Source organism: Gymnoscopelus microlampas (genome assembly GCF_963454915.1).
Source record: "Gymnoscopelus microlampas genome assembly, chromosome: 4".
Taxonomy (NCBI): domain Eukaryota; kingdom Metazoa; phylum Chordata; class Actinopteri; order Myctophiformes; family Myctophidae; genus Gymnoscopelus; species Gymnoscopelus microlampas.
The window spans coordinates 46,939,725-46,953,993 of record NC_139941.1 but is presented as its reverse complement, the minus strand read 5'-3'; the positions used below and the strand labels follow the sequence as shown (position 1 = coordinate 46,953,993).

General features: G+C 40.8%; 1 protein-coding gene across 3 annotated transcripts in view; it reads left to right on the top strand.

Annotated features, from left to right (window-relative positions):
• Window positions 1-6,111, top strand: part of grin1b (glutamate receptor, ionotropic, N-methyl D-aspartate 1b) — a gene marked incomplete at both ends in the record, with an annotated part of 69,650 nt that extends 63,539 nt beyond the window's left edge. For 2 of the 3 annotated variants that reach the window (XM_084055226.1, XM_084055225.1), the window contains one exon: window positions 6,046-6,111. In XM_084055226.1, coding sequence (XP_083911352.1) covers window positions 6,046-6,111 — 66 coding nt within the window. Of the gene's footprint in view, window positions 1-57; window positions 160-6,045 lie in introns of all 3 variants that reach the window. The other variant, XM_084055224.1, reaches the window with a different exon arrangement.
• Between the last annotated feature and the right edge of the window lie 8,158 nt (window positions 6,112-14,269).

Below are 14,269 nucleotides of genomic sequence, written 5' to 3'. Positions count from 1 at the left end.
AAGCTTTAAGTGAATGGTTGTTAATGTGTGTACACGTATCATTATGGTCTATTTTAGGATAGGAAAAGTGGTAGAGAACAAGCCGAACTGAAACCCCCTTTTAGGTCCATCCCCACGACCTACGACCTCAAGCGACGTAGGGCCTCTGGAGACACAACGGTAAGGAGATGAAGATACACTCCTCATCTTCACCTCTCCTCCTGTTCCTCTACCAGCTTCTTAATATCTGTCTGTCTGTCTGTCTGTCTGTCTGTCTGTAGCTATATACCTATATATCTATCTAGAATCTATCTATCCTCCTCCCCGGTCTGTCCCATCCCTTTTTCATTTCCCTCTCTCCTCTCTTATCTCACCTGTCTCTTCTTTTTCTTTCTCCATTTCTCTCCTCCCTCTTCCTTTCCTCGCCTTTCACCTCTCTCTCTCTCTCTCTCCCTCCCTCCCTCCCTCCCTCTCTCTCCTTCCTCTGCTCTACCTTCATCTCTCCTCTCCGCTGTCTCCTTGCTGAGTCATCTCTCAGGTGGACCGAGAAAAAAAATTAATCAAAAGTAGAAAGATAAGAGATGATAAATCCAGTAAATATTGCACTGGAGGTTTAATACTTTTAGGGTCAGACTGTGTGTGTTTGTTTATCTCCTGTGGACAAACTGCTATTCCTCAAACCTGTCCTCTCCGCTCCTTTTTTTTGGTCTTTTATTTCTAGGTTTTTTGTCTGTCTCCTGTCTCATGTTCAGGGTGTCTGTCTGTCACTCCCTCCCCTCTTCTGTCCTTGTCATTCCATTCTCGCTGCCACTTCCTGTCACTCCCTGCCACTTCCTGACACTCCCTGCCGCTTCCTGTCACTTCCTGTCACTCCCTGTCACTTCCCGCCACGGCCGACAGTAGACTAACACAGCCAACCTTCATGCAGCTGGTGAGGCTGGTGCGGAATACAAAGATGCTTCTGATTACCTCACTAGCTGTCTTAGAACTAGAAACAAACCTTCTCCTCTTCATCTAACCCAGTGGTTTTCAACCTTTCTCATGCCAACGACCCCTAAATTGTTATACATTTGGCCGCAGACCACCCATTTGAAAAAGTTTTGTGCCAGGGACCCCCAGACGCAAAGATATCAGTTAATTTTTGCTTTAAAAAAATGTAAATATTCAAACATGTGCACACTGTTTCAAGGTTTTTCAAAAATAGCCAAAGCTAAGCGGTTAAAATGATTGCGGCGCTATGTTAACTAATTCCCTGGTACTCGCTCAAGGACCACTGGTGGTCCCCGGACCACTGGTTGAAAACCACTGATCTAACCGATTAGGAACACTTTCTCTTCTTCCCCCACAGGTCGTGCTTTGTGTGTTCTTCTCTAACATGTGTCATCTGCAGGTTGTCTCAGGGGGAAAGGAGAGGTAAACAGATGAGTCCTCTCAGGATGATGACATATACAGTAGCTGACCTTTGATGGTCTTCTAATAAGGTGGTTCTCAAACTGGGGCCTAGTAGGGTTCATTGATTGAGGGGGTTCCAAATGGACACTTTACAGGTCTGTAACTCTGAGAGCGGGTTCCATTTGTACGCTCTCAAAGTTGTGGGGTCCTTGAAATTACAGAGACTGAGAACCACTGTTCTAATACTAAAACACCACAATACGCTCATACAGGCCCGGCGACGCCCCCTTAACCGGACCATCTCGCCCCCTAAGTCAAGACTACCAGTTAAAAAAACAAACCTTCTGGTACTTTTTAATGAATAGCTTTTCGGCGTCAAGCCTTCCTCAGCGTGTTAAGAAAGTGGTCAGTAGTGTTGTGTGCACCAGGAGGGACTGATAGACAGACAGACATGACAAAGACTTCAGCTGCTGTTGGTAAAAAGAAAAATATATTACGCACCCACCCCCACCACCGTTGTCGGCTAGCACCGGGCCTGCACTCATACATTAGCAACACATTCACGCATTCACTTCTCTCCGGGAGGGTTTGAGTCTGTCTGTCAGAGTCTGGGAGGGCTCATATCCCTCTGCACTGCAGTCTGACTCTGGCAATCTGGCTTTTTTGTGTGTTGGAGTGGGATGGAACTGCACAGCAAAACATTATTATGTTTTATTGAACTTATTTCCTGTTTAAAATTAAATGATTACTCGGAGGACAGTTTGGCTCAATGGACAAGAGCACTTTTAAAACTGGTCTACTGGCGATGGTTTATGTTTGTCCTTTTGACCCTGAACAGTCAGTATTTTACTAGTGTATCATTTGGTGTTTGTCTCGGTGGGACAGACCGTGTTTTTTCTCTCTGTAGGGCAGACAATATTGTTTTTCTCTGTAGGACAGGCTGTGTGTCTTTCTTGGACAATGTTGTTTGTCTCTGTATAGGACAGACTTTGTCTTTCTAGGTCTAGGACAACGTTGTTTGTCTCTGCAGGACACAAATTGTATTCTGCGGGACAGAGTGTTGACAGCGCAACACATTAGCACAGTGTATTACTAACAGTCTGGGGCTATTCTGGCAGTGTTTTGACACAAGGTTTCATTCCAACCAAACACCAAGCTGATTTCACTAATTAGGTTTTAATTAGTGAAATCAGCATGAGGCATACTGTATGGGGAATATTAGACATTTCCAGCCGTTATACCAGAGACATTAGACGTGAGATTTTGCTAGACATGTGTCTTTATTAATAATAATAATAATAATAATAATAATAATAATAATAATAAAATCTAAAATGTTACCGGGGGGGGGGGGGGGGGGTTAGATTGATAAAATCAATAAAAAAGGTGGAATTATGCGAAGGGGGGTGTGGAGTTAGCTGGGGAGAGCCATATTGAAGAGGTGGGTTTTGAGAGTGGTTTTGAAGGTTTGGGGTCAGGACCTTCAGTGACCATATGGAACCGTCAGGGACCTTCGGCAATCCTACGGGACGACCTCTACGACCATATGGGACCCAGGGAGTTGCAGAGTTGTCTGAAATGATATTACGGCATGTTTCTCTCAGAGAACGAGCTGTGTGTGTGCGTGTGTGCGTGTGTGCGTGCGTGCGTGCGTGCGTGCGTGCATGCGCGCGTCCACGTGTACGCGCTCGTGCGTATATACAGCTGAGTTCATATGACGGACTCCAAATGCTGATGGACTTTGAAATACAGTTGGTGGGGGTAGTTTGTCGGGGTTGGAATGGAAAGGAGGTGATGGGGAGGGGGGGACTCTGACCCATTTTTCTTTGTGACCATCAATCTTTTTTCTTTCTATATGACTGTTTCACTTTGAATGGTGTCTGGCTTCACACACACACACACACACACACACACACACACACACACACACACACACACACACACACACACACACACACACACACACGCTCAGTGCCATAAAATGCATAAACAATGTAATATTTTTTCCAGCTTGAGGTTTTGTATCAAAGTGAAACGAAAACAACAGGGTGTGATTTATTATATGTCCATCTGGGTGTCTGCCAACTAAGGTGATAAGAATAAAAAGATATGAGTTATTCACAAAATATACCAAACATAAGCAGGTGAGGAAAAACACTGCGTCTCAAGAAATGTCAGTTTTCCATGTGCTGCGTGCCACACGCCAGTGTGTCTGCCCCAAATTACTCTATACTGGTACAGTAGCCTACTATACAACTATACGGGTACTGTATGACATTATACATTACACCAGTGGTGAACAAAGTACTCAACCCCTGTACTTGATTCAAAGCATAGATGCTCATGTTCCTATATTACTCAACTGCAAGTAAATGTTGCTCAGTAAAATTTGTTTGAGTGAGTTAAAGTAATGCAGTAGGCCAACTTGCTTTTAAAAAGTACAAATTATAAAGAACTTTTACTTTTTTTTAATATCAATGCATTGCTGTATTGAAATTAAGACACAAAAAAAAACAATTTCGAGACATTTTCCAAAAATATAAGTACTAGTGAGAATAGCAGATCTACAAGCCCACAGCATTGTGAGCTTGCAGATCTGCTATTTTCACTATATTTGAAATAGGGCTTAAGTGGTTAAGTCATAATGTCCTTTTTCCCTTCCTAGAAATGTAGTGGGGACAAAAGTACAATATTTATCTACTGGAGTGAAAGTCATAAGTATCTAACATTATAAATACTCAAGTAAAGTACAGATACTCAAGTAAATGTTCTTCATAACTGTCCACCATTGCACAATACATATTGTTGCTGTCGGGCAGAAAAACCTCTATCTCCATGTTTTAACTTTTTGTGTTTCGTAAATGAAAGCTCGAAACGTGGCGAGAAGCGACGCATTTCGAGCTTGTCGATCTGCTACTTTTGACATTTTTTTTATTTGAATCCTGAAAATAATTGTTTTGGACATAATGAGGTTTCCACCCGACAGAGACAATTATTCTGTCTCTGCCTGTGTTATCAGACCCATCTCAAAACGGGGTTCACACGCCTCCGGTTCCCATTCATGTCACGTGCACCATGCAGACCCCCCCCCCCTACAAACGGATGAGTTATGCTGTTAAAATGATTAGAAGGAACCACACACTGCTCCCATCTGTAGCTCCCCTGTGGTGTGGACATTTTGTCTCTTTCTTTAGTAAGCACTAACGAAGGTCTTCACAAAAAAAAATCGACACAAAATGGCCACCGTTTTCTACAGCAGCCATGATGAGCGAGGCTGGGCAGCCTTCCATCTGAAGGCGTTTTAAGATGGGCTTCAAGCTCAGATTCAGAATGGTGGGGGAAAAAAGTACATTCGTCTGCATAGACTATGATTATTATCTCTAATATCATAATGCTTTCTGAGGCCGATGGATGGATGGTGATAGATATGGATGGATAGATGAATTGATGGATATATGGATAGTTGGATAGATAAATAGTTGGATGGATAGATGGATAGATAGATAGATAGATAGATTAGATAGATAAATGGATAGATGGATGGATAGATCAATTGATGGATAGATGGATGGATGGATGGATGGATGGATGGATGGATGGATGGATGGATGGATGGATAGATGGATAGATGGATAGATGGATAGATAGATACTACAGACAGACAGACAGACAGACAGAAACATAGATAGCTAGACAGAAACATAGATAGCTAGACAGAAACATAGATAGCTAGACAGAAACATAGATAGCTAGACAGACAGACAGACAGACAGACAGATTCACTGTCCTCAGGTGTTCGTCTGTCAGTGACATCATCACCAGGTTAAAACCTTTCCAGGGACATCCTCGTCAGCGAGGTGCCGTTGGTTAATCAGCCTCCTGTCGCCACGGCGACAACACCAGCTCACACACCACACTGCTGGGCGAGCTGGTTACTAGGCAACAGCAGCTCATCGCTGAGCGAGAGAGGAGGTCAGCTGTGAGAAGAACTTACATACATGTCGTCGCTGTCGGGTGGAAACCTTGATTATATGTCCAAAACCGTTCCGTTTTTATTATTATATATATAATAGATTTCAATGTTTAAATTGTGTGATCTGCGAGCTATTTGAACTTGTAAATCTGCTGTTTTCACTACTTTAGAATGATGAAGTATAGGGCATTAATTTACGAAAAAAACATTAAAAACTTGAAATGTGGAGATACAAAGTTTCTGCCTGACGGCAACGATTTATATAATATATATATAGACTATAATATAGGAAAATATGGATAAAGATGAAGAGATTCTATAGTGACACGGTTCAGTATTAGACAGACAACATGTGTTCGGTGGCCATTTTAAGTTCACCAGCCAAAATGAATATGCAAATTTTCAGTTTGGCTTCAGGGCCAAGTTTCACTGTTGAGCTCATGCAATACACACAGACACTCCTTGACCTTGGCTATGGAATACCATAGGCTACCTCCCTCCCTCTCTCTCTCTCTCTCTCTAGCTCTATCTCTATAGCTCTCTCTCTCTTTCTCTCCAGTATTAGTTTTACTTCCACCACTCTGAATCTGAGCTTGGTTCGGCCCTACGCGTGTGGGGGAGGGGTATTAAGGGGATGACGATGATGAAGATTATGTCATTCTGTGTTGATGTGTGTATTTTTCTCTCAATCTCTTCCACAGCCCTACCCCACTGACATCACCGGCCAGCTCAACCTATCAGATCCGTCCGTCAGCACTGTGGTCTGAGTGAGAACGGTGGATGGATAGAAAGAGAGAGAAGAAGAAGAAAGTAATTATGGAGAGACTCTGGGGGAGAAAGAGAGAGAGAGAGAGAGAGAGGATTCTGATAATGAGCCAGAGTCGCTGGTTCCATTGCTGCTAGATTCCTGAGCCACACAAACAAACATACATGCACACACACACGCATTATGGAAACACACACACACACACACACACACACACACACACACACACACACACACACACACACACAAGCTGTAATCCGTCTCTCTGGCTGACAGTCTGTCAGTTTTAATAATTTCTTTAATCTCCGTTTTTTGTTTGAATAACTTTATTATTCTGTGTGGTTTCTCTCCATCGATCTAACATGACATTGTCCAGAGAAGCCATAGCTCTGCATCCCATGACGATGATAGTCAGTACATTTGTAGATTTACGATGTTGTGATGTCAGTCTATTTACTACCTCTATACTACGCCCTGAACGCAAAACTGATGTCCAATCAAACTGTCCTGTCCGCTCCACTAAGACAGACAGACAAGCAGGAAGGAATCAGCCGCCTGTAACTAGCCACAATTCCAAGGGAAAACGTAGTTTTAAATTGGACTCACAGCTGTGATTGACTTTGGCCACACAAAAGCAGTAATCTGCTTGAGGATGTTCTTTACTGTGGCGGTTACCATGGCGATGCCATGGAGTACTGTCAGCTGTAATGAAGTACCACAATCACAGTGAAGAATGACCTTAATGCCAGTAATCACCAACACACACACACACACACACACACACACACACACACACACACACACACACACACACACACACACACACACACACACACACACACACACACACACACACACACAGATGCTGATTAAGAAAAATGACCTATAGAAACCAGGCATTTACTCCTTGCTATACCGTGAGAGTTGGCATTGTCATGGCAACTAGTAAAGTAGAGCTTGTTGTGTTTAATGGGAATGCACATCAAAGTGTACGTGTGTCGACTTAACAAAGCATAGGGAGTTGTGAGGTTTTATCATGTGTGTGTGTGTGTGTGTGTGTGTTGTCTGTGTTTGTGTTTGTGTCTACGACCACATGCTTCCTCGGTTCCCTCTCTGTCAGATGGACTCAGAGGTCATTAGAGGTCACGCAGTTAATGGCTGTGGCTTAGGCTAAAACAGACTATGTTATATTATCATATAATATATTTATGTACATTATTCGAGTAAAATCTGGACTGGAAATAGGCTATGACTGAATCCACTCTCGGCTTATAGAGCCACCAGATCACAGTAGTGTCTAATGATCTAGTTTAGTTGGTCTGTTCTAGTTTAATTAGTCTAATAATCTTTGTCTAGTTTGTCTAATAAACTAGTCTAGTTTAACATGACCTTATGTTTTCATCAAATATTCAGCTAGTCATACTTCTAACATTGCACAAAAACACTGTACAGCCATGAGTCACTTAAGCTATAATAAGCGAGAGGCCGTGGTTCATTGTGATTATACTACGGCTACGGGTGTTATTGGCGCCACCAAGCAGAGTGCCTTACATGGATGGGGACTGGCCATTGTTTCGAGGGCCCATTATCCCCATTACTAACGTTCATTGCTGTGAAAGCTGAGCTAATAGGCCGTCAGACCAACGGCAAGACACCCCTTAAAGCATTAGTTCACTTATTTTCTATCAATCACACACGCCATGAAGCCTTGAATTCACAGAATATTTTTTTTGTTTTTGTGGCATTCCTAAGACAATGGTTTGATGACCGGTTGGAGTCTAGAGGTCATCAAATTATTGTCTTAGGAATGCGACAAAAACATAAAGATCTCCATGAATTCAAGGCTTCATGGCGTGTGAAATTGGTAGAAAATAATCAATTGTTTGGGTTAACTACTCCTTTAAACACCCATAGCCATGGTATAATACCTGCCACAACCTTGAGTGTATTATGGCTTTTATAACACGGTTTTCATCAATTAGCAACAAGATTCATTCACCATTTTAACCAAAACATTGTTGCTAACCAAAACCTTTCACGTATACTGTAGCAGTGAGCTAATGTGATTATTCATGAAAACTTCTAGTGCTGTGCTAGCTACTCTAGCACGGACTGCAAGTTCTTTGTAATAAGACCCATTTTTAATAATTCTGTGTAAAGATTCATGTTATCTGTTTAGCACCCAGGTCACTGCCAACACTGTACAGTAATAATGTTAGATGTCCACTATGGATACTCAGACTTCTATCTTAAAATCTAACGCTCATAGCTACTGTACAGTAGATGATGATTTATTGTATTGTCCGTTTATTCCAAGGCCGCTTCCAGTGTGACGTTAATTAAGAGATTTTCCAAGCATGGCTAATGCTAGTGTACCCCATGTTATTGGCTAGCTATAGCTAACTGTTGTACCGCTCTACAGTATTGTAAATGGCGATGTCATCATGTCCTGGTAGATTATTTCCGACGATGTGAGAGACGTGCATTACACAGAGTTCAGTAAACCTGTCTTACAAGGACAAATCTCAGAGGGCACCGTATATAGACCACAATATTTACAACAAGTCTGGATGACATGCAATGAGTACAACAGCCCATTGTTCCGAAGTACCAATGGTTCCATGACACGCATTATAACCAAGCCTAACCCTAACCTCACACTAACCTAACATTTTTCGGACTATTGGGATGTCAGAATAATGGGCCGTCGGACTAATGGGCAGCACCCCCCCCCCCCCCCCCCCCATCCGATGGTTGTCACTGTGCATTTATATATCTGTCCCTGTTCAAATCAGCCATACTGATACCAACTGGTAGAATTCAGGTACAGTATCTACGATGTCTTATTTCCAGGTTGACCTAACTCTGTGTGCTGTATGGCTCTGGTATCTGCAACTGTTCGAACCAGTTATTTGCATTGATTCAACTGAGTTTCAGAGCAGAATCATTTATTGTCTTGTCCATGTTTTATGATGTCGGAGGCGCCAGCCATTCTTTATGACTTAACTTAACATAAAAATCTATTCTTAGATGAGTAGAACTAAACCCCAATACCATCTTAACGGTACTTAACTGATCGTCTATTATTGGCTGGTGTTGGTGCCACGTGATGTCACCCTTTGTAGAGTACAACAGATTGTAACATCACTCGGCACCAAAAGCAGCCAATAAACAGATGACCAGTTCAGTACCCTGCTTTTCACCTACAGGCTTGTCAGGCGTCACACATGGTTACTTTTTAAATGTATTTTAGAAAGAAAACCCGCAGTCGCTAAGAAGTCTGGATGACCATGTGTCTCATAGTGGGAGTATATCAATATTTAGTTATAAGCATACAGAGCTCAAGGGCAACTAAAGGTAGCTACACTTAACATAGTTAAATATTAACTAAGCAAACGTACTGTAGATGAGAGCTGTTCAACAATAACATGGGGGTTCGTTTAAACATAAACATCCCATTTAGTCAGTATATAAGGGCCTGTTGCTTTATAATGAATATATTTACACATACAATAGTTCTAATATAGTTACACATAATATAGTTACAGTGTTATAATATAAGACTTTATCTTAATGATGTCATTATGATGGTTCTATTGTGAGGTCACAGAATGACCATATTGTGGCAACATCCATCCAGTGATGTGTTTCCTGCAGGATGTTGCGTTGTTGCCTTGGTTACAGAATAATTTGGGCCTGACATACACACGCACACACACACACACACGCACACACGCACAAACCAGTGTACTGCGCCATATTGTTGTGAAGTGGTTCCTCTGTGCGTGAAAGTCCACTGTATCGTTTCAAATATTTGTATTTATTTTAATTTGTACAGTTATTCACAACTGTCATCTGTTTTTTATTGTAGATGAGATTAGCTGCTTGTATTTCACTAAGCTTTATTTAGACTGAGGTACATTCTACCTTCAGATAGACTAATACTGCTACCTAGATACGCTACACTTTATATTTCTGTTCATGGAAATGAAATTGTTGATATATGTCTGAGATGTTTAGAGTTTAGCTGGCCATAAAATTGAGTGACTGTTTGGCTGCCAACCAAGCAGGGGATGGAAAATGAAACCAGGATGGGTGGTGACTGGCGCTGAAAGATGCCATGATCGTGATTGCAGGTGCAGTGAGTTATACTTGAATGTAAAGGGTAGTACAGGGAAACAGAATCATCACTGACTGAGGGAGGAACACTTTAAAAAAGCCCCATTTAGAGAAGAACCATCACTGAAACCCATTTAGACCAGAACCATAGAGGTTACAACCGTCAGGACTCAGCTGAGGGGAATGTGAATCAAAACCCTATACCTTACACAGTATATCTGTAGAGATAAACGCAGCCATATGCACACGCATACGGTGAGGTGACTGTACTACGGTCTGTGATAATGTGACAGTCAATAGAGACATTTGACATTTACTTTTATCAACAATAGGCCAGTATAAATTATGTTTGTCTCTTTATTTGACCTTAAGCCTGATTTAGTAAATCAAGCATATAGGTCGTATAGATCAATTGTGTGAATTCAAACGTTACAGTAGAATCAATGCAGGACTGGAAAAGTCTCATGTTTTCCCTTGATTCCTTTCTTTCGCAGAGCTAAAACTGATATTTTGATCCAGTTCACTGTAACATGATGTAGCTCTGATATATTATACAACATTGTGGTGTTTGATAGATTGATGTTGTTTATCTTCTTCCAGGGCTGAGCTGTGGAACAGAGGCTATAGTGGCAGGAATCTGCCTGTTTGTTGTGAAAAGTACAAAGGTCCTGTCAGTTAGACACTGAATAAACACAGAATGACGCAGAACCAAACATAATGGAAAAGAATAATGGAAGGAAAACGGAACCAATCAAGAATAGAAAACAAACAGAACTGTGTGTACGGTGACACTGAGGTTATACATTAGACCTCATAACATGTGACCTCTGTGCTGTGTATTCTAATGTGACTACTGTACAAAAACACTGAACATTTAGCTTCGGCCCCGCAACCGTTGTAATAAACATAAATGACATGGGAGCTTAACCGCTTTCAACCTGGTGTCCCTATTTTGGGCAGGTGGACATTTTCAAAGATTTTCAAAAATGTTTTTTTTGTTTTCATACAAACTCACGACGCGTCGCCATGCATGCGACATGTTGTGAGCTTGTAGATCGGCCATGTTTTGTGAAAATTGTTTGAAAATGTTCCGCACTTTTTGAAAAGGTATTTGGAAAAGTTTCCACATCTTTTTGAACGTTTTTCCTAAAAGTGGTAAATGTTCAGTTTGTGGATGTTCTTCCAGTTTGTTACTGCACCTGAAGCCACTTGTATTTGGAGACGTAGGGTCTCCGCTGTGAACACTGTGTCCCACTGTCTGCTTGTCAATCACTAGCAAACACAGCTCTTATGGTGTGAATAATAATTGTGATGATAATAACAATAATAATGATGATGATAATTATTATTTCATAATGAGTTACTCTGATAATCATTTGTAACAGAAATCAGTTGTATTATTATTGTGCAAATAAAATATCTATGATACATATCAAACACTGATGAGGGGGATGCAACCTGTGGTTATTGAATTTATTGGTTATTTATAGTTGTTTACTGACGCGTTAGGACAGACAAAAGGACATTTGTGTCTCATACAGAACTCCTAACATGGTGTTGAATGTAAGAATGTACAGTATACGTTTTGGTCTTTAAAAGTGGATATAGATTGAGTCCAAAGGTGTGTGGTTGTGTGTGCACTTGTGTGTGCGTGTGGCTGCATTCATTCTAGAACGGTAGCCATGGTAACCCAGCTAGGGAGCTCCTTTGATCCCTGTGCCCTCAGTGGGAGGAGCCAGGTCTAAGAGGTGGGGCTATTAGTTGCTGTCCAGGTTTTCGCTCCACCTCCACAAGAAGACGATCCTATAAAAGAAAGGTAAAAAAAGAAAAAGAAGAAGAAAAGAAAGGTTAACTTCAGACTGACAGACAGACAGACAGACAGACAGACAGACAGGACTGAAGACTGCTTGCTGATGTGAGGTAAGTCACTGGCTTCATTCATTATAGTTAATTTCATCTATAGCAGCATGTAATGACTCTTATGACAGTAGAACACAATCAGACAAACACATCCTCTTCTCTCCTTCAAACTCTTCTTTTCCAATCTCCTCTCCTCCTTCTCCTCCAATCCCCGTCTATATACTCCTCTCCTAAAATCTCCTCTCTGACAATCTCCTCTCCTCCAAACTCCTCTCTTCTCCTCTCCTCTCGTCTTGGTGGTCGTCACGGTAGCTTTGAAGTACTTGAGCCCGTTGCTCAGACTACCACTATTTATAGACGATGGGACCCAGCCCATAATAATCTCAAGGAGCAGGGAAACTGGGAGGATAGATTAATGCTGTGTAGACCAGGAATATATTATAGCATCAAACAGCTTCTATTAGACTCATGCTTGTACTACTACTACTATATTTACTACTGTAGTATTAGTAGACTACTAGTAGTACTAGTGTAGTAGTAGTAGTAGTACTACTACTACTACTACTACTACTACTACTACTACTACTACAACAACAACAACTTACTACTACTACTACTACTACTACTATAGTAGTAGTAGTAGTTGTAGTGGAAACAAAAGTGCTAAAATAGCACCATTGTTTCCAGATTATCTTTGATCATTTCTTGAATTAAAACTATAATGAACTATGAATATATCTGTTCATGTGTTAAGATGATATTACCTAGCACATAAGGTAGGTAACTCTGAAACAAGCAGGTCTGGTCCTGATATATCTAAATAATTCATTAAACACCAAAAGAAACATCAACCAATAGTATGAAGTACAAGGTCGAGGATCATTATCCTAGATCAGTACATTACAAATTACCAATAGTAAGAAGTACAAGGTCAAGGATCATTATCCTAGATCAGTACACTACAAATTACCAATAGTAAGAAGTACAAGGTCAAGGATCATTATCCCAGATCAGTACATTACAAATAACCAATAATGAGGAATACATAATGGACCAGTCTGTAATGACAGCGCCCCCTGTTGAACCGTGGTCACTCTACCACTTAACTGCAAGCTTTGGATTTATGGACTAGTTGCAGTTACAGATGGTTTTAAATGTTACAGAACTGTACACCATAATAAAGAACAAAACATGAAAAACATATAGTTACCAAATCCACACAATATGTATAACTGTAAAATAGGAAAAAGTATTTAGTAAATAATTACTAGCCTACCTAAAAAATTACTTATTTTCTATCAATTACACACCCCATGAAGCCTTGAATTCATGGAGATTATTTAGTTTTTGTTGCATTCCTAAGCCAATAATTTGATGACCGGAGGAGACTCGGAGTCCCCTACTGAGCAGCCACCCGGTCATCAAATTATTGGCTTAGGAATGTGACAAAAACAAAAAGATCTCCATGAATTCAAGGCTTCATGGGGTGTGTAATTGATAGAAGATTGGCATTTTTTTTGCACACTGCACCTGCTGCTTTTTGTTTTCTAATCTGCCATATGGTGGCAAACTTATGTATACACACCTGCATTATGATGCTAATGTTTTAAACATCATGTTTAGCTTCATACCTGCTCTACACATGCTATAAATGTCTTTTGATTGTTTGACCTGTCTCTCTATCCTGCGTTTTTCTTTTCTCTCCTGCTCTTGTTCTATCTCTATCTTCTCCCTTCCCACGGAAACAAGAAAACAATGTGCATGAAAATAAATATTTCAACCACTTCTAATACACCTGTAAACGTGTGATGTGACAATAAAGATGGCTCTTTATTCTCAGTGGTGGAAGAAGTACTCACACTGAAAATAAAAGTATTCATTTTGCAGAATGTCCCATTTCACAACTTTCCAAATGTATAAAAATGCTTTGAAAATAGCAGATCTACAAGCTCACAAGCTTGTAGCTATTTTGAAATAGCCTAAGTATGCATAGGGCTGAAGTGGTTAATGCATGTTTTGTAGTAACTAGTAACTAGTAAGTTCAAATAATTAGTGGAGTAAAAAAGTACAATATTTGCCTCTGAGATGTAGTAGAGTAGAAGTAAAAGCATTGAAAACTGGAAACACTCCAGTAAAGCAAACATTCCTCAAAACTAAGTGTTCTTAAGTACAGTACTTGA